We start from the raw sequence: 24,201 nt of genomic DNA on the forward strand, positions 1-24,201 counted from the left end.
GGTCACTTCACAAGCAGTTGTAAAAATATAGCCACTTCAATATGGCTCTACAACGCGTATTTTATTATTGCCCCCTATTATTAAGCAACATTATCATGTATACTTTTGAGTAAAGTACATATACACATGTACTTTAAGGGTGTTAACATTAAGTAATAACTATCATAGGTTGTTAACCTTATATGGGTCGAGAAGTCATATTTATCATTTCAGTTCCCAACTGAAAAAAAAATGTCGGTGGTATTAATTTGATACTTTTGTATAACCTAATTAGCTAGTATGATGGAATTCACTTTAAAATTCTTGATACAAGCACGGGCTACTGCACTAAACGTCGACTCGGTTAAAACATGTGACCATATTTGTTTTTAAGTTTTGGCATAACGAACATATACAAGGGCGTAGGCAGGGGTCGAACGAAACCCCCCCCCCGGCCCCCCCGTTTTTAATCCTCTGAAAACAAGTTTCAATTATAAAACATCCAAAAAACAGAAGTCTTGGATTTGTCTTTTGGGGCATTTAATATGCACCAGATTGCAGGATTTGATATCTTTCTTTTTTAATTTTCCCGGAGGAGCATATATGCCCCCCCCCCGATCCCCCTAGTCTGTGGGAATCCCAAGCTATTGCATTTAGAACCCACAAATCCTCACTATGCCCCTGATATAATCGGTTTTTTTTTTTTTTTTTTTTTTAAGGACTAGTACATATCAATGCATATAGCATACAAATTTACAACTTATACATACCCGGTGTCTTTGTTAGTTAAACTCAGCTAATCAGCTACATGTATATTAATGATTTCTATTTTTGGATCTCACCCAAGTCATTCAGTCTTTTGATATGATTGGCTGAGAGCAACTCACATACGGTACTGTTGCTTTTGACTATACCTTGGCAGCCTCAATTTGAAAAATACTATTCACACAGCAACCAAAGTACAAATGAAGGTTGATGTGACACAACCATGATCTGACTAAACCGATCATTTTGAAGGCCAGTTATACTCCGTGCACAGGCACCCCCTGTATTTTTGCACATTCATTAGAATAAAAAGAAGTAACGCGTGCGCGCACGTGCCAGTATGCGCACATGGTGCGTGCCATACTTGGGGCTCTTGGAAGTGGTAAACAAGCCTCCATAGGCGTAGCAAGGTTATTTTTAAATTGGGGGAGGGGTAAAAATCTCTTGAAATAGGCACTCGCACACCCGTGCTGAAATGTTTTTTTTCCCCCGCACACTTGGCCGTAAAATCAAACAGTTGGTTAGGGGAGGGGGGGGGGGGGGGGGGGAGGGGCCGGTACCATCAATTAATTAGGGCACTGTTCAAAACCAATGGACGACTAGACGAATGAGACATGTACCGGTAGGGTGATGGCATTGTGTTCCTTTTATCCCTTTTTCTAAAGATTTCACATCCGGGGTGATTGTTTTTTTTTTTTATAGATTTCACATGTGGGGTGATGTCTATGAACAGAAATCATCCCGGATGTGGGATATGGTTAGAACGATTATACACACTATCGGACAATATATGATTTTAACAGGGAGGCACACACGTTAAATTCCCCAAAAGGCCCTTATTACAGCCGCTAGTCACAAAAAGGCACTAATTTTGGGGTAAAAAGGGCACTTGTACAAAAAAAAGTATGTTTGTGTCCAAAATAGGGCACTCTTAAAAAATATTGGGGAGGGGGGGGGGGTAGTAAAACACTTGCGAAAAAGAGGGCACTTGAATAGAATAGGGCAGTCTTTACAAAATATTGGGGGTGGGGAAATCTAATCTCCCCACACCCCTGTCTACACTACTGCCCTCTCTTGTTGGCCCACAGGGCCCACACCACTCTCAGAAAAAAATTCTTATTGTATTCTCAGATAGTGCACAAAAAATAGGCAAGACAATAAGCAAAGTTCTTACATGTGACCTTACACAAAATGTGCCATCATAGTTATAGATAGGGCACAATTTTACCCAAGCAATAGGGGAACGGGCCATATCCGGAAATGAGGCCACTATAAGGATGATATTCTCTGGGTGCAAACAGAAAGAAACGCACGTTCACTGGAGCAATTAATGGATCCTTGCTTCAATCTAAAACTTATAGCCTGTCAAAATGGAACTTGCTTGAGCGACAGCAACATGTGATTTACAATGTATGTCAATAGATTCTTTACACAGTGTTCCCTCAATCAGGACATATAGATTCTGTGATTTACACTCAATGACAATGAAAGTACACTGCTGTCACCTGCACACCATTCACTCAAAAATGGCAAAAACAGCAACAAAACAGGTTTTGCCTAACATTTTAATAACTCTTCTCTTCCTTCTGCCCATAATTGGCATTGTATTTCTCCATTGCCTCTAGGTAGCTGACGGGAGGCCAGCGGTTCTCGCTGATGTACTTCAGGTTCTCCCCCTCCAGCATCTTAAACTCCGCCCACTGCTTGAAGGCCATGAAGTTACTTGAGATGAAATGAAGGCACCATGTGGCCAGCTGGGTTGCATTACACAACTGTCAAACAATGAAACATGAATAACTTCTCTTTTATACATGTAGTCATTCTGTATATTTCTATCATCTATTAGCAATGGACCTATCGCTGTTTGCGAGTAAGCCACGCCCCTTAGAGAACCCTATGGAATTTTAGTACACTAAGTTTTATTTGTCTTAGATTTTGCGCGTTCCACGTCCATTCGTATATCATGTAATTGGACAATATTTCACAAGCTGCGTTGACGCGATTCTAACGCAATCATACCGCGATAGGTCAATTGGTGTTATAAACTCAAACTCGAAGGGCAATCAATATAAATTAAACATTGGTATGCCCATGGGCACCACCCGACTGTTGGAGGAGCCGTTCAAGCAGATGATAATACCCCAACATTATTTGACAAAAGGTGGCGCTCTTTACTGCAAGGTGTTTGCAAAAAATTATATAGGTTTTCCCAGCCCATATCCTTAAATGTTCATTCACTTCTGAAAATCAGTCATTTGTTTTCGTCTGAATTTGAATGCTCGTCTTTAATCCAATTTCAATTCAACGAAAGTTCAATCGTTTTCATTGTCCGTGCATTCGGTTTTGAGAAACAGACGGCCAATTACGTTACCTGTGCATTCATTTACGCAAGCATGCCTTCTCTAAATTGATTTCAGGTACAGCTGAAATGGAATTGAATGCTCTAGTAGCGAAAACAAAACTCATGTTCAGAGCGATTCTCAAATTCAGACGAAAATGAATGACTGATTTCAGAAGTGAATGAACATTTTAGGAAATTTGCCAGGAAAACCTATTGCAAACAACTTGCCAATGGAATGATAATTTTGTCAACTAGAAACGATTAATTAATTAATTTATTAAATTCTTCACACCCTTCCTGTGACATCAACACCTGAGGTAGACCATGAGGCTCCAAATGGCGACTGAGAAACAAGTTCAAATTACTGTCTAGCAGGCCACATACCTGAGCAGTGTGCAATAGTCCAATGACATCCACATGTGCCTCTGCTATGCTGTTTGCCACAGCTACATCCACACCCTTGGTGATGTACAACTCACAGAGATTCTTCAGTCGTTCTTGGCCGTACCGATCAGCAGCTACCATGATCCCCACGGCATCTCCCTCCTCTATAGGGGCGTGGTCAGTATACAGGTACTCCAAGAGGGCCAGGAAACACTCCGGACTCACGTCTTCTATTCTAATCTACAAATAACAACAATTAATGCAGTACATTCACTTTCGATTTTTTCCTCAATTTTCAGCAAAACCAGCCATCACTATCTGCCCAAATGTATCATCGGAGTTGTATAAACTATAAGCAAAGTTACAGATGTACATGTGCAAAGTGAACTTGAAATTGTTGGGAAATTTTGTATAATTTGTCAAGGGACTTTTACATGCATCCTCATTTTAGGAACAGTTTTTAACTAAAGAAAAAAATAAATAAAATCAGGTGGCTAGACTGAATATACTGGGCTTCCCCTCAATTATAATCCTAAACTCTTTCAAGAAGCACAAAAAATATTACCTCTTCTTTGTTGCTTTCTGTATAGATGCCACTAAACATTCGGGCCATTATTTCACAGCGGGATGTTAGCAATATCTTGTGCGCAAAGAATGTCTGGTCTGTGTGAAGACAAAAAACAGTCATTCTCTTGATTGAAATTGTCACACATGTATTTTGTGGTAAATGACATTACTTGAAAGACGTAAACACATAGATTAGTAATTGATTAACATTGTATTTATTAGTAGTTAATTAAATTAAACGGTATTACTCTTCGACTGCTGAGGTAGTTTTGGGCCGGTAAAATGACTCTGGTTAACAGGCAGCGTATACTCTTTTTGCAGCATACATCGTATTTTAACCAATCACATCACGCACCCTAACATGAATATTTATCACGCCGTGTGGATGGAAGACACATAAAAGTTCGCGTAGTGTTTTCCCTTCAAGTAAACTTATCCCAACCAACAAAAACATTTGATGAAAATGGACATGGGTTCGAACCACAGATCTTGTGATCCATAGTTCATTCCACTATCTACTAGGCCACTGTAGCAGCTCGAAGAAAACTGTTCTTTGAAATGCTTTAATCTACATGCATGACTGAGCCATAGCAATGGTGTGACGTCATTGTAATTGCCGGGTGGCATGTTTGGAGCTATAAACTGCGGGCAGTGTGGCAATGTGGCAGTGGACACGTGCTAAGAGAGTACCCTTTTCGAAAAATTTTTAAAAAAATAATAGAAGTATTCTTGTTTTTGGTTATGTATTATGCACATTTGTTTAATATTGGTGTCAACATTATGTCAATATACTAATATGCTTAAAGCTATAGTCCATCATTTGCAGCCATCCGAAAAGTAACTGGCGTAATTATTGTTGAAAAACAAACTTGGTTGAAAGATAGTAAGGGAACTAAACTCCCTGTGAAATTATTCCTTCTGGGAAGCTGTCATTTTGAAGTAATCAACGAAAGAAGGCCTTTCCAACGGTGATTCTTAAGAAGCACCGTAGGAAAATTTAAATTAGTAGTTTTTTTGTTATTCAGCGCAGCGCGCACAAGTATTGGAACGAGGCACACGCGCGCGCGGTTGTTATAATTCGTCGGATCAGTGCGCTACGTCGCGTATAGCTGCAATTCCAAACAATTCAAAACATGATTCAGTAACTTTTGATTTCAAATTGAGATCTTAGAATGCTGCTTTTCTCGGAATGTACAGCTGAAGCTTAGCTGAAACTTCATCAGGTTAGTTGCTCAGTATCCTTCATTAGATTTTGAACACTTTTGTTGCTTCAAACGAACAAAATGCACTAATTACAAATGATGGACTTTAGCTTTAAGTTGTTTGCGTATGTTTTACTTAGGCATTGCATGTGGAGTACATTTCAAAATTCAATCCATCTTATTTCATTATGTTCTACAAACACGCACATGAATTCAAAATGTCTGCGCCCAGGACGGCTTCAAGGCGTCTCCGCACGCAAGAATGAGGAGTTAGCGCTCTAGTAATTTAATATAGCTCTATGGTAGGCACTGAAATTGACCATATGTCAACTTCCTAGGCAGTATTTGCATTAACTGATGCCTGTACATGAGTAAAGGGCATAAATGCATCCACATTCAATCATACACTATACACCACCTCGGGCGGTTGTGGGGCGGTACAAGAAGTAACAGGCAGGCCAGTATGCAGCAGTACTAAATAATGGGCTAAGGGGTTCATTAGCCCAGGTGGACTCCCTTTCCTCCCTACGTTACGGAGGGAGTCCAGGGTATGAAGTGCTCAAAACCGGGCGAAAAAATTTATGACCAATATTTTCAATATTTTTACCTTGTTGGAGAAGCCAATTTTTACGTCGTAGTATTCTATGTGTCTTTATCTATTGGGCCGCTGGGTTCAGGAATTCCATATGCGATGCTGACCGACCTTAATCAGGAAAATAAACTCTAAAGCAACGTTAAACTTGTACGTGTTTGTAGACTCTTTTCATCCGTTTCTCACCGCCGAGTCTATTTTAGATGTACATGACGTACGTCCGTGCAGAGTGTAGTCTGGTTCCCTAGACCTGACAATTATTCTCAGCACTCATATCACGTCTGGTCTGGGAGCCAGACTATGCAGCGTGAATATGCAGTGCGCACGCGCGATTTGCTTAGTAACCACCCTCATACGCACGCGCACTTACTTGAAGGCGCGGTCGCTAATCCAATGACCGAGCGTGTTTTCGCGCCAGTTACCAGAAACGTGTTTCGGCTTTGATCATTGGTTGAGCGTTTTCGTGACGTCGGTTGGCTGGATTGACGTCACTGTTCCAACCAAAACTAAACAAATGAGGGCGCTAGCGTGCGTGCGCACTTTCGTGCGCACGTATGACTCGGGAATAAAACTGATGAAAAAAGACTACAAACACCTACAAGTTTAACGTTGCTTTAGAGTTTATTTTCCTGATTAATGTCGGTCAGCATCACATATGGAATTCCTGAACCCCTGGATCAATAGAGAAGGACACACAGAAAATGTAGGCGTGAAATAAACGTCGATAACGAGGTATAACGTAACAAAAATCTGGTCCAAATTTTGGGTGGTCTTATGTAAAGAATTCTCATCCTGGACGTCAGTCGTAATGCAATGAAGACTTCGTCCAACCTGGGCTAAGGGGTTCATTAGTGAATACTGTGTAAACTTTTACATGTTTGTTTAATGGGCTAATGGGTTAAGACATGTAAAGGGCATGGGACAAAGGGACTAGGAAAGAAACTCCTGCAATCAAGATAATGTACCTTCGACTTTGAATCTGATATCAGACAATTCCTGACTGTTGAGGAACAACCACTTGGCTCTCTGTCCTGTCTGGTCATTCAGGAAAGTCCCGATGCTGGGATTCAGAAACTGCTCTACATTCTGTAAGTTCTTGATGATGCTATCAAGCATAGGCAAACAGAATGAGCTGGATGCCATCTGTAAAGCCACTATGTCCTCTGCACTTGCTCCCTCTGGGATGTTGGGCAGACCTTCATATCAGCGAGGGTGTAAAAACATGAAAGGAAAAATTCTAATTGGTAAGGGAGCTTCTTAATCTTTGGAATGTTTGAAATGTTCTGTTGGGGAACAGCGGGTTCAAATAAGAAACGTACAGTGTTTTCATTTGGAACAATTTCCAATACGATGTGTCCGATCCGTGGTGTTCACAAATGGGAACATTTGTGGGCCCAATTTCATGAAGTGGCAAACATGCAACAGACAGTTAACAGTAAGAGTCTTGCCATTACCTGTGTAGAGAAATTCCAAGACATGGCGGAAGGTCTTGTAAGAGATGTCTTCACTGATTGTTACCTGGGTCGTTGGTTTGTCACATGAGCTACTGTCCGGGGTCACTACATCAAGGATACCAGCTAGACCAGCGATCTTGCCCTCGTTAATGTCCTCCCAGGTAAAGTTCCACACTTTGGAGCCGCTTCCTGTATCCTTACAAGAAAGGCAAAACACGACATGCTATTCAAAGGAAATTTCCCAATTGAAATATAATCAAAACCTTCATTTTGTGAGCTATAAAACATTTGTATGGGCTATGTAAGACAAGTACCCCATCAATGGCAAGACAGGGAGAGTTGGGGGAGACCACTGGGAGAGACATTCGGACGCATAGCTGAGGACGCCTGATGCTCACGCAAAGACACTACATGGCTTTAACGTGCATATTCAGAATAAAATAAGTTGTGCGTACGTTTATAAACCAGTACCAGTGGGCAGTGTTTCCCATCCACAGGACCCTCAAAAGTGGTGAAAAAGCACCCCGCTCTCTGGTTTGTGCATGGAGCCCACTATCTCTATATAAAGACTGGATAGCCAATAGAAAGCCGCACAATGAATGAATTTGACGCCATATTGGTGAGACCGGTGAGACCGCGGCTGGTGATCTACACAGGACAAGTCGCCGTCTTTTTAGACAACATGATTTCTTTGTAACATCGCGGTTCACTTGACTTATATTTTGACCACCACCACTGACCAAGGTTTACAATTTTTCTAACGACGTGGTTTACTTTTTTAATGCCGCAGTTCACTTTTTCGGCGTTTTGGAAATAATAATCACTACGGAAATGTGTCCCTTTTAGAACATCATAATATGTGTACGTGACTAAAGTGCGCGTCAACTGTTGATACAACGCGCGCGTATATACGCGCTGAACATTCGTATTATACGCAGCCATCTTCGTGAGACCGGGGGCGAATTGGTCAATATGCAAAGTCTACTGTGTGAATGCTGTATGGATATCCGCTATCCAGTCTTTATATAGAGATCAGTGATGGGGCCCATATTGATTGGAATTGTTTACAGATGTATAAAAACAAATTCAATCCAAAATATTTGGTTAATGCGTAAAACTTGAACACTGTCAAAGTGGCTCCATCTTAAAGGTCATTGTTCTTTTCATTCACCAAGTGAATTAAGTGGTGAGTTAATCTGTCTGACAAGAGTGTGTCGTAGCCAAGGACAGTGCTTTAAACAGGGGTATGTTAGATATGTTGTTAATGTGGTACATTGAATGATCATAATATCAAGGAACAATTAATCATTCCAAAGATTTTGTTTTTCATCACAAACTAGCAATCCAATTTCAAAGACTTTAAAACAGCTTGCAATGGGCATAACCCTTACCAAACTTGACTGCAGTCATTTAGCATTCCTTTAGCATGCAATTAACATGCGAATGCTATGAGAACTGCCATTTGATAGCATTCACAAAAAGCCATGTCTGTACTTCCTAAAGCATTTTTCATAGCATTCCTTGAGGATAGCAATCAGATAGCAGTTTTATAGCATGTCAGAAGCCCGAATTATGTAAATGAGCTATAGCATTCGCATGCTATGGAGAATGCTATTTAGGCATGCAAACGTGAATGCTATAACAGCATTCACATGCTATGAGAATAGCATTCGCATGCTATGAGAATAGCATTCGCATGCTATGAGAATAGCATTCGCATGCTATGAGAATAGCATTCGCATGCTATGAGAATAGCATTCGCATGCTATGATGCATGCTATGTGAATGCTATCATGACTGCTATACCGTGACATGGACACGGGCATCCTACAACATACATTTTCAATGTCACAATTTATACCAAAAATTACTTGTGTTATATCAGCTTTAATAATTTCATGTATTGAACCATATTTAACACAGCTAACACCATTTTGAAATTTAATAGACCTATGTATACAGACTGTGATCACAATATATGAAATAAGAAAATTGTTCTTTAAGACTTTATCAGCCTCAGAATTGCTGTACAAACATGGGGACACTCTTTGTTTTTGTTTAACATTGTCATGCTTATAAAAGCAATGGCCAGAAATTTAATGCAACAATTCTCTGCTTATAATTTGAATTATCTTTGAAGCAACCAGTAGTCACTTTTATTCCAGTTGGCATCACAATTAAAAACAGTTATCATCCGATATCCAGCTGATTCAAAAATTCAATCAATTGGATGAAGGAATGTTCAACATCACATACACCATGAACACTAACATACTCAAAGCCAGAATAAAATTGTCTTCATCTAGCCAAAAACTGAATACCCACCATGTAGGAATATAGACCCATTGGTAGTACAAACTGTAGACTTACCAAATACAAGCAGTTTGTGAGTGTGTTGCATACATGTGTATGGAGGCTCCATATTGCTTGGTTCAACTGTTGCTTTTAAGTTGTCAATTCCAAAGACTTTCAGCCAGTCATCCAGTGTATTTTGTCATGTACATGTACAACAATGTACAGGTTGAGTGCATGCATGTGAACATGAAATTATATCCACAAGCATTCATGCCATAAGGTAATGTCCATGCTTTCTACAATTTCTTGCAAAACTAAGTGCAGCCTATACTGCACTCTGCACTGACAATATTCAACTGACTGCAGTTTTCAAATTTCCCACACTGACTGTTAATCTGTGGAATGCACAAGGCCATCACTGATCATGTGACTTGTAGTCCATGATATGATTGGCTTTTATATTGAAATGCTATTGTGCAGGCTATGTTTAGCCATGGAATGCTATACTTTAAAATTATTTTACAATTGACTGCTAAATTGGAATGCTGTACTCAATTTGCAGTCCTCCCTCTTTCACTTGCATGCTATGCAGAATGCTTTGAAGCTCGCATGCTATTTGGAATGCTATTTTCATTCTGCATGCTATTGAGAATGCTATATGGACTGCTTAAGTTAGCAGTCATCCAGTCATCATTTTTTGTGAATGCTATGTGGATGCTATAATAGCATGCACATGCTGTTTAAATGCTATTGAACTGCTATGCACATGCTATTATAGCAGTCTAGTTTGGTAAGGGAAGCCATGCCAAGTAGGACCATCGCCCAAGCTACAGTTTGAGTACGTTTTTACATCAGACAATTAAATTTTAATGAGTAAAATTATTCCTTGAAATGATTCATTTAAGCATAAAACATGATATTCCATTTGTCTCCTCCCCCCCCCCCCCATTCAACACATAATTTACTGCAACAGTGCGACTGCTCACTATTTTGTTTAACACATAATCCAATGTAACAGTACAACTTTTCACTTTTTTGGACACCGATGAATCGGGCAAACTTACCGGGAAAAGTAGGTGAGGCCTTGTGATGATAAACAAAATCTTTGGAATGCTGGAATGATCAATCATTCATGGACCACATTATCAAGTACTAGTTTATGCACCAACATCTCTAGCATATCCCCTTTTACTGCACTGTCCAGTCCACAGCGATAGCACATTCATCAGACGGCTTAACTCACCACTTATTCAGCAAACTTAGAAACAGGGGTTTGATGGCCTTCATTTTGAAAAGGTTGCTCGGCCATCCATAACTGAAGAGATACAAAGATGCATTGCCATTGTGTTCATGTACAGAGATTTTGGAGGATTCAAGAAAGTTCCTAACAAAAAAATCAGGTTTGAAAGATAAAACACAGCAAACCTGGTCTGGCAGTCTCAGGCCAAAGACACAGCAGAAGAAGTTAGAGGCACTACACAGCACCACTTTGTGAGCCAAGATGCTCTTCCCTTCAACGATGAAGGTGACGTCAGAGTAAGATGGCTGCTCCAACGCCTTGCCTAAGTCCTCTGCAATTGTTGATGTCTGGATTTCAATCCGTGGGGCTTCATCTTGAGACAATAAGAAATACACAAATCCAGGGTGGTCAAATTACCGTGAACACACAATTTGGGTATTTTTTGGGCTTTACACTGGGCTTGGATGTCCAAATTGTAATTATATGCATTCATGTATGTTGCACTCGTGTGCTACTCTTCTGTGAAATTCCGTTCCATGTCATTTTAATTATGTTATACAATCATGCACGTCCGTTCAAAATCAGCGAAGGACATGTACAAAGTATTCTACGTGCACAAAAAAATTTACTATTAAAATGTAACGGCCGAATGCTATGTCACCAATGAAATGGACCAGGGGTGAACTTGTATATCTCACAGTGAAAGTTCAGGCAATGTTGAATTGAGGTCAATTGCAATCAAAAGTGCACATTGCTTGCAAGTCTTCTTACTTGCCGTTCTCACCTAGTGGGGGTTTCTCAGGTGGGAGTTGCTCAGTTGGGCGGGCTTTTTGCTTCCTCTTCCCAAAACCAAAGAATCTAAAACCCCTCTTCTTCTGCGGCTGGTTTGCCTCATCAGCGATGCTTGCCTCATCAGCGATGTAAACCTGTCAAGGAGAAGGAATTCTTTAATCCTAGTGGTATTCCTATGATTTTGGCACGTGTGGTCTAACAGTGGAGCACAGGATTCATGATCGAGAGGTTGTGAGTTCAAGCTCTATCATGGCCATGCGTGTTGTACCCTTGAGTAAGGCGCTTTACCTCAATTACTCCTCTCAACCCAGGTGTTAAATGGGTACCGGCATTATTCAATGCTGGGAAGGTAACAGACACACTGTGGAGGAGGTGTGGCGATCCCCCCACAGCAGCATATGAGTCTGGCCCAATTGCTATAAACGAAAGAGAGATGGGCACTCCGTTGCTGTTAAAATTTCAAAAATTCACAGTTCTATTTCACTTTAAGTTATAATGCCTTCGGCACCAGATTCAATTAAGGGTTTCTTTTTCATTAACCGTCAATAAAATTAGCTGTACCTGAAATCAATTAGGAAAGGTATGCTTGCGTAAATGTATGCACAGGTAACTTAATTGGCCGTCTGCTTCTCAAAACAGAATGCACAGACAATGAACACGATTGAACTTTCGTTGAATTGAAATGGGATTCAAGACGTGCATTCAAATTGAGACGAAAACGAATGACCTATTTTCAGAAGTGAATGAACATTTCAGGAAATTGGCCGGGAAAACCTATGTTCTTAAACAAGAAAAAACTAAGTAGTGTGTGACCAGCATTTAAATTCTCAGCACATCAAGCCAAATACACCAAAATTCTAAGGAACTGTACTGGCATGGATTTGAACCTTTTTTAATTTCATCTTCGAGGACTTAAACTTCAGAGTACTCACTGCCTTCTGAAAGCAATCTATTAGATTTACGTTCAGCAGTCCCGTCATCTCAGTGTATCCCACGTTGTGTTTCTTGGCTACTTTCAAGCCCTCATCATATGAGACAACGCGTCTCCGATGGGCACTCCAAGGATCATCTGCCAAAAGAAAACAAAGCAAAACTTAAACAAAATGCTTTGCCTGCTTGTTTTGAAGTTGGTAAATAAGATGAAACAATTATGGCAAAATTTCGCACCAACTAATAAGCAATTCCAGTGTTGTAGTGGAGTCCACAACAACTTCTTTCATAAGCAATTCAAAAGTCGTTTTATTACAGTGAAGTCACAAGTAAACGGGGACAAGGGCGGATGCAGAACACAATTTTTTGGCCCCCCAAAAAGTGGGTCCCCCAAAAAAGTGTGGCATGAGGTTCGGGGCCCGCTCAAGGGCCCCAGTAAAGTTTTGGATTCTAGATGCTCTGTGGTGATCTGAGGCAATTGCTGACCACTTTACCCAATTTTTTGAGAAAAAGATGGTGGTGTACGCAGTGCCTGCCTTTATTGCGACGTCAGTTCAAAATGTTTAAAAAAATGAGGTTTTTTTTAGGGGGGGGGGGGGGATATGACCCCTGTTATCCAATCTGATATCCAAAACATAAAAAGTCACCAATGTTTCATGGTTGCATAAATGTTTTGGGGTTAAAAATAAATCAGCGTATCGTTTGCTTTTGATAAAAGTCAATAAAAGTACTCGGATTGCGGACAATATTACTTTCGATAATGTCTGGCGCGCCCTCATCCAGGCATTTCAAGAGCGCATACTAGAGACTCACAGTTGTCAACCCGCGAACAGAGAACGTAGCGCCCTGTACCACTGAACACGGACGCCCAAGCAGCACGCAGCAGCCCAGGTATAGGTGCAAGAATAATCACAGTGGCAGCTTCAATTAGTTTGATAAAATAGGAGAAATGAAGACGGTGTTTTAAATTGTATTTTTTGAAAATCAAGTCAGCCTGATATAAATGATAATAATAATAATATTGGATGGCTTTTTTTCGGGGACACAATAATATATTGCACTCGCTATGACAATAAGGCACTCGTCTTCAACTGGTGCAATATTGTCATAGCTCATGTAATATATTCTTGTATCCACTTCAAAGCTATCCAATATTTTATCATTAGTTTTAATAATTATATAATATTGGATGGCTTGTTTTCAGTAGATACAAGAATATATTGTACGAGCTATGACAATATTGCACGAGTCGAAGACGAGTGCAATATTGTCATAGCTCGTGCAATATATTCTTGTATCCACTGAAAACAAGCCATCCAATATTATTATTATTATTTATATCAGGCTGACTTGATACGCAAGAAGCACAATTCAAGACACTGTCTTCATTACATCTTTTTCGTTTACATCAAACGTTTTGAAGCTGCCACTGTAATTGTTGACAACAGTGCGCGTATACCTGGCCTAATTCTGCGCGCTGCATGCGCGCTGCATACGCGCGGCGTGTTCAGTGTTCGACGGTACGCACGTGCTACACTCTGTTGAGTGGTTGACAACTGTGACTTTCTATGCTCTTGATCAAGCGGGAACCAGCGAAAATGCCCAGATGACTGCAATAATAATGTTATTGTAGTCAACCGGGTACTTTATTATTGCAGTCATCCGGGAACTTTTTACGAAAGCATACAATACGCTGATTTATTTTTACCGCTGGAAGCCTGATATAAATAATAATTGTTATTATCAAAATGGCTGGTAGTTAGGTTATGAGCTGATTTTTGCTTTGCATGCAAACTTTACAAGCCCATAGTTTAAGGCTGTTTTTACTGTGCACTTGCCTATCTTGGTTGCAACTAGAAGGATTGGAATGTCAGGCATGGCATGGCGGATCTCTGGAATCCATCGAGATTCAACATTCGCCAAGGAAGACTTGCTTCGAACAGAGAAATACAAATGAAAGACTTCCTCATCGTAAGGAGGATGTGGCTCAGGGCTAGGATCTGGATCACTGCAGCAACCCCTCTGGCATGTCTGGGTAAAGACAACAAGTACATGTACATGTATGTGGTTGACACTAATATGTATCAAGTCTAACTCTTTTAGTGCAATTTCCAGTGTTGTAGTACTCGTATTGGTACTCAAGTACTACTCAAGTACTTTTTTGGAGTACTCGTACTCGTACTCGAATGTCAAAGTACTCGTACTCAAAATGAGGGTACTCGTACTCGGGCAGCAAAGTACTCGTACTCGCACGTGACAAAATTGCACTCCATCATCAAAGTACTCGTACTCGAATAGTACTCGATAAAACAAAGTACTCGTACTCGAATAGCGGTATTCGATGAACAAAAAAAATGCAGTATATCACTTACGTTAAACCACGGCCTTACGTTACACCACGGCCTTACATACATTCAGTCGTAATTTGAGCAAGATGTGCCTAGTAGTGTTTGAGTTAGACAAAAACGTATTAAGGGGGACTTTCTTTTTGGGTGAGTGTATCTTTAAACCCAGTAAGCTTTTCAACAATAATTACGTCAGTTACTTTTTGGATAGCGGCAATGATGGACTGTACCCTACCAGTCCTGAATCCTCCAATTTTAATACGAATTTGCACACCCCCTAGGGAGTTTGGGCTGAGTAAAGTTCATAATATGAACAAATTTGTCCAAAAAGACAAAAATTGTTACAGTGGGCAGATTTCGCGCACAGGTGTTGTCTGTAAAGATATCATCATATATTAATTTTCAAGTGAACTTCTCATAGAACATTGTACACTAATGAAACTTGGCCTGTATTAAACACTATGTTTAAGACCGGTTGGAGTCTGCATTTTGATAATTAACCCACCCGAAGCATCCAGATTCCAACCGGTCTTAAATAGAGGGTTTAAAACTGGACAAGCACACATTTATTTCCTTAATGTTATGTACAATTCCAAAAGACTTCTTCTCACAGGTTTCTCCACACCATTTGTGTTGAGTAGTGCACTGGTCTCTGTATATGCCATGTTATGTTTCTGCGCCAAGTTGGAGCCCTCTTCAAATGTGATACAATCATAACGGGAACTCCCACGAAGGTCTGTAAAGAAGAAGATATAAATTATTTCTCTATTTATTATTTTTTTAAAGATACATATTATTTAAATTATTCCACTTGATTAGATTCACAGGCACAGAGAAACAATATTAGAGAAAAGTGTCTTGCCTGTGGACAAACATTGTTATTTCCATTGGCTGGTGAAATTCTGAAAGACCAGCCAAGTTGAAAAATTAACTAATGTGTTTCCAGGTTTTGAAGCAGACCTAGGAGAAAAAGTAGAACTTAGTACCGGCATCAACATTTTAAAAGCCAAAAGTAGGAGTTTGGAAGGCAAAATCAAGACAGAAGTAGGACTTTGTAGGAAAACGTGAGAAGCTGGACGATTTACGTGTAAACCTTCACCTGCCTCTGCGAATACGCATTGCAGGGCTTGAATTGAACGACAGCCACGATGGCCAGTGCCGTCGTTGCCTTCTTACTGGCTGAGGTGCCCCACAAAAAATCCCTGTCTTCACGGCCAGTTTTGCCTTGCCCCATATTTGCCTTGGCCGTCGTGCCCTTTTTGCAAAAACATCCATCAGACTAATAAAACCACTACAATCCTTGATTTCAGTTGTTTTTCCAAACATTGACAATGTATTTCGACGTCATGCCAGCCCGATCAGTTTCTTAAAATCTTGCTGAATCAATCACGTGTGCGCAGTAGTACAACGTAGTACGGCTGGCCGTGACCAAACACCAGCGATTCACCATACACTGTTCATGCATGTACGATGTACACACACACTGACAACTGAATCTCCAGTTCCTATGTGCTGATACTTCAAGTAGCGACACCCCCGCCGCAAAAGTATATGTCTGTATTCGCACACACACAAACCAGCAGGAGTAAGTACGGCAGATCTTACATGCAATCACCGACTTTCTATTTTTACATGAAAATAGAGATGGCAATCGCACGTCGTCACTAACCATTAAATAAAACCGCGTACAAAAGAACGTAATTTCTATTCCCCCAAAATTGTTCAAAATTACAAAAAAGGTTTCCTTTAAACTGAGAGAAGCCTGCTTTAGGTTGAAAAGGTAAATTTTTGAATGATAAAACACCTAAAAAGACTAAAATTTGATCGAAACTAAATAGGGGCCCTAAACTACACGGTTGTTGATGTAATTTTCGCATTTTTTTTTTATTTTAGCAGGCCTCTGTGCCCCTTCTGCAGATATTACTTTGGCCTTTGTGCCCTCCTCACTGGCCTTGGTGCCCTTTATAATTTTGCTTCATTCAAGGCCAAAATGGCCTTTCCCTAAAAATTCCCAAATTCAAGGCCTGGCATTGCCAGATCGTGTTTACACATCCTCCGACATCAACAGGTTAATAGAGTGATTCTGAGCTGATTTGCTTTCTAAACCAAAGTCACACAAGCACAATTACACGTAAAGCGGTCATTACTTGCCTATCTTTGTTGCAACAAGAAGAATTGGAGTGTTGGGCATGTGATGGCGGATCTCTGGTAGCCATTCTGTTTCTATACTTTCCAAAGAAGACCGCATCTCCACAGAGAAAACTATCATAAAGATGTCCGTTTCTGGATAGTTCAGAGGCCTCAGACGATGATAGTCTTCTCCCTGCACACACAACAGTGAAAATCTAACTTCTAAATACCTTGCATTTGTTAGGCCATGTTACACTCCCGTTTTTTTGTGTCAACTTGTAGTACCAGGCGGGGAATTGAATATAATTCAAGTTTTATTTGCCGATAGTTTATATTGATGCGAATGTATTGATCATGCCTCCCCCCCTCCAACAAACCCAATCGTTGGGTTTTTTTAGTGACGTTCGAATAAAGGCAGGCACTGCATACACCACAATCTTTTCCTCAACAAGATTTGTTAAAGTGGTCAGAAATTGCCTGAGATCGCACCGCAGAGCACGTAGAACAAAAAAAAAATGGTTCTGGGCCCTTAAGCAGGGGCCCCGAACCCCACACCGTAACTTTCGGGACCCACATTTTGGGAGACCACAATTTGTTTTGGCCATTTTGGTTAAAGATCACAGATGTTTTAATAATACTTCTGCTACTCCCATGTGTCCTGATTAAACAGTAAAGAAAGCAGAACATACCCCAGTACAATCAACAAGATAGTGAGCAAAAGACTTCCCACCAATCTCTACATTCAGCGTGTTATGGTCAAAAACGGTGGGGACGTAGACCCTTGGGAAGTGACCCGTGGCGTAGGAGATGCAGAGACTGGTCTTGCCGACACGTCCATCCCCGACAATCACAATCTTCACGATATTCTCTGTTGCTTAAGATACAAGGGGAAAGAGAGAAATGATACATTACAACACGGATGCAGAACATACTTAGACAAGTCGACAGGACTGTGGACAATAGGCTTCCTCCAACTACCACATCGCATATGTATTGCTCATAAACAAGGGCGGATCCAGGGGGGGGGGCCAAAGGGGGCCATGGCCCCCCCCCCCCCAAACGAAACCAATTTTTTTTTTTTTATGTGACATCGCAATAAAGGCAGGCAATGAGTACACCACCATCTTTTCCTCAAAAAAACATTGGTTAAAGTGGTCAGAAATTGCCTCAGATCGCCCACAGTGCATCTAGAATCCAAAAAATTTCGGGGCCTTTAAGCGGGCCCCGAACCCCTCGCCGTAATTTTTTGACCCACTTTTTTGGGGCACCAAAATTTTTGTTGGCCCCCCCCCCCCAAAATTGTGTTCTGGATCCGCCCTTGCTCATAAACGATGGGGATATATACATCTTGGGGAAGTAACCTTTGGCATAGGAGATGCAGAGACAGGCCTTGCCAACAGTACTATCCAAACCAATGCGATATTCACTATCTTCTCTGTTGGTTCAGATACATGGGTAAAGTACACAAATAATGATTGCATGATCATGAGTGCAATGGAGTACCAAAGTGAATACGTCACACGCACAAAATGTGTGTGAAAGACATTAGGGTGTGATTCAGCCCGTGAACCAAAACGCGCGTACTCCACTCATTTACACTACACTTTCTGGTTCTAAATGACGTCACACTTCGGTACTCCATGGTAAGAATAATTTCATGAGGTGCCAGATGGAATGTTTCATTCCCTAAGGCACTCACTGTAAAAAAAGAAAGAAATGATCCAGTCTTAAATGTAATTGTTTAAAGGGACATTACGTCCTGAAATTCGCCCAATAGGGCTACAATTACAAAACGCATTCTAAAGGAAATGATATTAAATAGAAAGAGCATTTAAAAGTAGATTATATATGTCCACACAACTATCCACACAACTAAGGGCCAGGTTATTTTGACCATCTCACAGCCAGGGGTGGGGGGGGGAGGGGGGATTCCACCCCCTAAGAGAAGTTTTTGCATGGTGAAAGTGGCTCGCTAATTGGATGATGGAGATGTTTACAGAGTGAGTAAAAAAAAAAGAAACCCAACTACCAGAACTATTGTTTTAGTGAAGTTCTGCATGTCGCACTTGAAAAATCTAGGATCTGAAAGCCCAATTCATAAGCTTTCTTTTAGTATATGAATCATTCAAATAACTCATGTACTTTTCAAGTTACGGAATTTTAAACACAACCACTGTTTTAAAGTTTTGTCCAAGGATCACAAAAAAGGTGTGCATTATTTCAGCAAAATGAAAACGATTCACACTCATCCCTATGTGATTTGGTTTCGTTTTGCTGAAAGAACACTTACCTTGTTGTAATCCGTGGACAGAACTTTAAAACAGTGGTTGTGTTTAAAATTCCATAACTTAAAAAGTACATGAGTGATTTGAATGATTCTTGTACTGAAAGAAAGCTTATGAGTTAGGCCTTCATATCCTAGATTATGAAAGTGCTACATACAGAAATTCTCTTAAATAATGGTCCCGACATTTGGGTTTCTTTTTTTTTTTCTCACCCTGTACATCAGGTGTTGTATAAAACCAACTACACAAATGCTGACTTCTGCAATGTGAATTAATTGATCTTTGATTAACCATATTCGTGACTACATGAATTGTGCAATACTAAAACTCACCGTCAGCATGATTGGGCATTGTGATAGTTGATGGAAACTGCTCATGCCAATATTCCTCTCAAGTTCATATGGTGGCCCGCATTTCGCTCAACAAGCTGGCAATTCAACCTGTTCACAAAGAAACATGTTTCGGGAGGTTCTAATTATTAGTTGCATTTCACAAATTTTGACCTAAATTCTCAAGGTTGAGCAAAGAAAATGACTGGAACGGGGTTTGAACTGTGACCTCCGCATTGCTATTCCGGCGCTCTACCGACTGGTTCCCCATTACATTATCTTGAATGTCTTTGTTCTAGTCTGGTTCCCAGACCAAAAGATTCCGACTATTCCTGATGAATCTTAGGTCTGGTAGCCTCCGATAAATGGCCAACTAGTTTGGTCGGTCTAATATTTTGTTCCTTACATCCCTAAATGAACCGGGCCCGATCGCTATGCGCCACACCATGACACAGCGCAGCGCTAGCGCGCGGCACAGCCACGGAAGTGAGGTTTAACTTTACTTTAAAGTTTAACACTAAATCAGACCCGATTTTGATTTCCTCAGAGTCAGAATCACTTTTCCCCACAATACAAATAATGTTTACCGTTGTGTAGCTCAAGTATGTACAGAGAAATACCCATCAATCATTTCAAGACGTCAGACTCGACTCGATCGTTCGTGACCTCGACGCACAACACTCGCCTTTACTTCCGTGTTAATCAACTTTAAATCCCAACACCGCCGCGCCCAGGGTGACCGTAAGGTCATGGCAAAATTCTGCTAAATGCGCTTCAAAAATCTGTCAGATTTATCAAAAATCTGCCTAATTCCCCAGATTTTCTCGAAATCCACTAAAAAACCAAAACCACATGCAGATTTGTAGTTCTGCCTTAATTAAGGTTCAAATTACATTATTAACAATTTATAGTCACATAAAGAGGTTGTGAAATTATTGCGTAAATTTCAGGCAAAACGCGGTTGCGGTGTGAAGTCCGGTTCCCAGTTAACCTCAGCGCCTAGACCAGCCAACCTGTCCCATTATGCAAGGGTTTGTTTGAAAAAGATTGAAGGTTTTTTAAACAATTGTACTTTTTTTCAAATTTGCACATTTCTGCCAGAAATCTGCCAAAAATATCCATTCTGTCAAATTTTGTCAAACTCGTTTTTTAACAAAAAAATCTGTCAAAGTTAGCCGAAAATCGGCTAAAACGGTCACCCTACACCGCCACCAAGTGTTCAATGATGTCCAGTCAGTCAGTCCGTCGGTAGGGGAGGGGTCTGGGAGGGGGCGCAACAACATTCCCCACTCTTGATGGTCTCGAACTTAATGTAGTCAATAATCAGGTCAAAATTGGGCAAACACTCAGAGCAGTAATTCAAATTTAAGTGCAGAATAGCAGACTCCAGTCTCTGTGATTGGGCCAGGGGCATTTGTGACAGTGCTGTATGAACAAAACATGATTCAGTTTTATATCTCACTTTGATGAGCAAAGATTTTTTTTTTTAATTAGCCCTACCATTGTTTTATGTATACCATAATTTATGCATGTAGGGATACTGCGTAGCACTTCAGCATGTAAACCAATAGTAAAGGCCGTGCTCACTGGAAAGTAGTTGTAAAAACTTTACACAGCTGGGAGTTTTTGCAGGCAATCGTTGATTGGAGCGCTGCAACTTGCTGAACACTGCGCTAGTATTTAACATGCACACTTCTCTATCTTCTCTATAGAACAGTGATTATTACATTTTTTGTCACTTGAAAGAATTTTAAAAAAATGTTTTGCACGGCAAAGTAATAACAAATTAACAACATACTTCCAGTACAACAATTAATTTACTTGTTTATTTAAATGACTAAAATACAGAAATTAATGATAAAATGTTAGTTTAAATGGAGTACCGAAGTGTGACATCATTGAGAACCAGAAAGTGTAGTGCAAATGAATGGAGTACGCGCACGTGTTGGTTCACAGGCTGAATCATGCGCCAATGTCTTTCACACACACATTTTTTGTGCGTGTGACGTATTCACTTACTCCATAATTTAGACAACTTTCCCCAGATGTCTCCTGCCCCCCCCCCCCCAATTTCCCCATGGCCCTTCCCCCCCCCCCCCCCATTTCAAATTCTGAATTAAACAAAGGTATATAAAATATAAAGTATATCTATATATATATATATATATATTCACTATCCTTTCGAAACATTTGCGCCACCCCTGGTGCCCCCAAAGTTTAACCCTAATGACGCCAGGGATAGCAAGCAAATGTAATATAACTGCCAATGATTTACATAAATATATGTGCCCTGCACGAAGCTCTTATCTTTAAAAATTTACAACCTCTTTTAAGTTCTGGGAGGAGCAATTCATCTACTTGTCACTTTGTGGTTGGTCGGTTGGTCGATCAGTCGGTCTGTACCTGGAAAATTGACCAAAAACGACCCCCTAAGTTTCCCATAAAATACCAAATTTTAATGTTCCCAAAAGAGCAAACCAAATAAATTAAATACTGTCACAAAAATTTGCTCCGTCAAAAAAAAAAAAATTCCACACAAATTCCTAAAAAATAAGTTGAACCCTCCCCGCCCCCCCTGTGACACCCAACAAAAATTTATACTGGTATAATGTCTGTCTGTTCTAAATACGGTAGACCATTCTGTAATCTAGTGCTAATAATTGTCGAATTTGAACAGCGCCCCCTATTGAAATATGGTACCAGGCCCCCCCCCCCCCCCCACCCCCAGTATTTTACCGAGGCCAAGTGTCCGGAAAAAAACCTGTGTACATTTTCAGGTTTTTTGCTGATGAAAACCCCCCCCCCCCCCCCCCCCCCCCACCCCCCCCCCCCCCCCCCCCGCGAAAATTCCTGGATCCGCCCCTGTTGACAATGAGAGTACAATGCAGGTACTCCTGCAAAGTAAAGGTGAACCAAGACCTAGCTCAGGTGTCCTGTCAGCTGCATATTCTGGGCTCACAAATTGCTTGTTCCCGAAAGTGGCTAATTGTAACAGCGCCCCCATTCAATAAAAAAACAAGTCAGGTGTGTTTACAAACCACAAATGCCCCGCAACCGTGACTGTTTCCATGACATAACACCACTCTAACATCAACTTACATGTACCTTGGTCAAATGGAACGTTCATTGACAGCATTAGTGTCTTCTGTAGGTTTTATATGAATTAATCCCTAATCCCTATGATCTAAGAATAAATACAAGATTTCTATTGTTTTAGCCACTGTGACCTTGACCCTTGACCTTTTGACCCCCAATGCGATAGGCTTCTTAGGATTGCCAAGGACAATCCACAAACCAAATTTGAAATTCATATGTAAAGTATTCTCAAGTTATCGCGCTGACAAAATTTCTATCGTTTCAGCCACTGTGACCTTGACCCTTGACCTTTTGGCCCCAAATGCAAAAGGCTTCTTAGAATTGCCAAGGACAATCCACAAACCAAATTTGAAGTTCATATGTAAAGTATTTCTCAAGTTATCGCGCTGACAACATTTCTATTGTTTCAGCCACTGTGACCTTGACCCTTGACCTTTCGGCCCCAAATGCAAAAGGCTTCTTAGGATTACCAAGGACAATCCACAAACCAAATTTGAAGTTCATATGTAAAGTATTTCTCAAGTTATCGCGCTGACAAAATTTCTATTGTTTCAGCAACTGTGACCTTGACCCTTGACCTTTTGGCCCCAAATGCAAAAGGCTTCTTAGAATTGCCAAGGACAATCCACAAACCAAATTTCAAGTTCATATGTAAAGTATTTCTCAAGTTATCGTGCTGACAAAAATTTCTATTGTTTCAGCCACTGTGACCTTGACCCTTGACCTTTCGGCCCCAAATGCAAAAGGCTTCTTAGGATTACCAAGGACAATCCACAAACCAAATTTGAAGTTCATATGTAAAGTATTTCTCAAGTTATCGCGCTGACAAGATTTGTCCGGACACACACACCCACACACAGTCGTTTTTATGCCCCGCGGCGAAGCCGAAGGGGCATACTGTTTCCGCCTTGTCCTTCCGTCCGTGGGTGGGTGGGTGGGTGGGTGGGTGGGTGGGTGGGTGGTGGGTGGGTGGGTGGGGGGTGTGTGGGGGGGTGGGTGGGTGGGTGGGTGGGTGGGTGGGTGGGTGGGTGGGGGGTGGGTGGGTGGGTGGGGGGTGGGTGGGTGGGTGGGTGGGTGTGTGTGTGTGTGTGTCCGGATAAATCTTGTCAGCGCGATAACTTGAGAAATACTTAACATGTGAACTTCAAATTTGGTTTGTGGATTGTTCTTGGTAATCCTAAGAAGCCTTTTGCATTTGGGGCCAAAAGGCCAAAGGTCAAGTTCACAGTGGCTAAAACAATAGAAATCTTGTCAGCGCGATAACTTGAGAAATACTTTACATGTGAACTTCAAATTTGGTTTGTGGATTGTTTTTGGCAATCCTAAGAAGCCTTTTGCATTTGGGCCAAAAGGCCAAAGGTCAAGTTCACAGTGGCTAAAACAATAGAAATCTTGTCAGCGCGATAACTTGAGAAATACTTTACATGTGAACTTCAAATTTGGTTTGTGGATTGTTTTTGGCAATCCTAAGAAGC

The 24,201-nt window shown here is 40.8% G+C and overlaps 1 protein-coding gene across 2 annotated transcripts; it reads right to left on the reverse strand.

Annotated features, from left to right (window-relative positions):
- Nucleotides 1-796: 796 nt before the first annotated feature.
- On the reverse strand, nucleotides 797-20,370 carry LOC119744363 (rho-related protein racA-like). Of its 2 annotated transcripts, none has more exons than XM_038220258.1 (14): nucleotides 20,218-20,370; nucleotides 19,634-19,741; nucleotides 17,706-17,884; nucleotides 17,038-17,209; nucleotides 15,498-15,622; nucleotides 14,380-14,572; nucleotides 12,544-12,680; nucleotides 11,604-11,745; nucleotides 11,005-11,192; nucleotides 7,285-7,480; nucleotides 6,796-7,026; nucleotides 4,035-4,132; nucleotides 3,470-3,709; nucleotides 797-2,516 (listed from the first exon to the last, which is right to left on the reverse strand). In XM_038220258.1, exons 2-14 carry the CDS (start codon nucleotides 19,650-19,652, stop codon nucleotides 2,310-2,312), a joined length of 2,127 nt encoding a protein of 708 aa, XP_038076186.1. In that variant the 5' UTR covers nucleotides 19,653-19,741; nucleotides 20,218-20,370; the 3' UTR covers nucleotides 797-2,309. The 2 variants fall into 2 exon arrangements, with proteins under 2 accessions (XP_038076186.1, XP_038076175.1); XM_038220247.1 differs by having other exon boundaries at nucleotides 17,706-17,890.
- Nucleotides 20,371-24,201: the final 3,831 nt, after the last annotated feature.

The sequence above is a fragment of the Patiria miniata genome, unplaced genomic scaffold (assembly GCF_015706575.1).
Source record: "Patiria miniata isolate m_02_andy unplaced genomic scaffold, ASM1570657v1 HiC_scaffold_12, whole genome shotgun sequence".
Lineage (NCBI taxonomy): Eukaryota > Metazoa > Echinodermata > Asteroidea > Valvatida > Asterinidae > Patiria > Patiria miniata.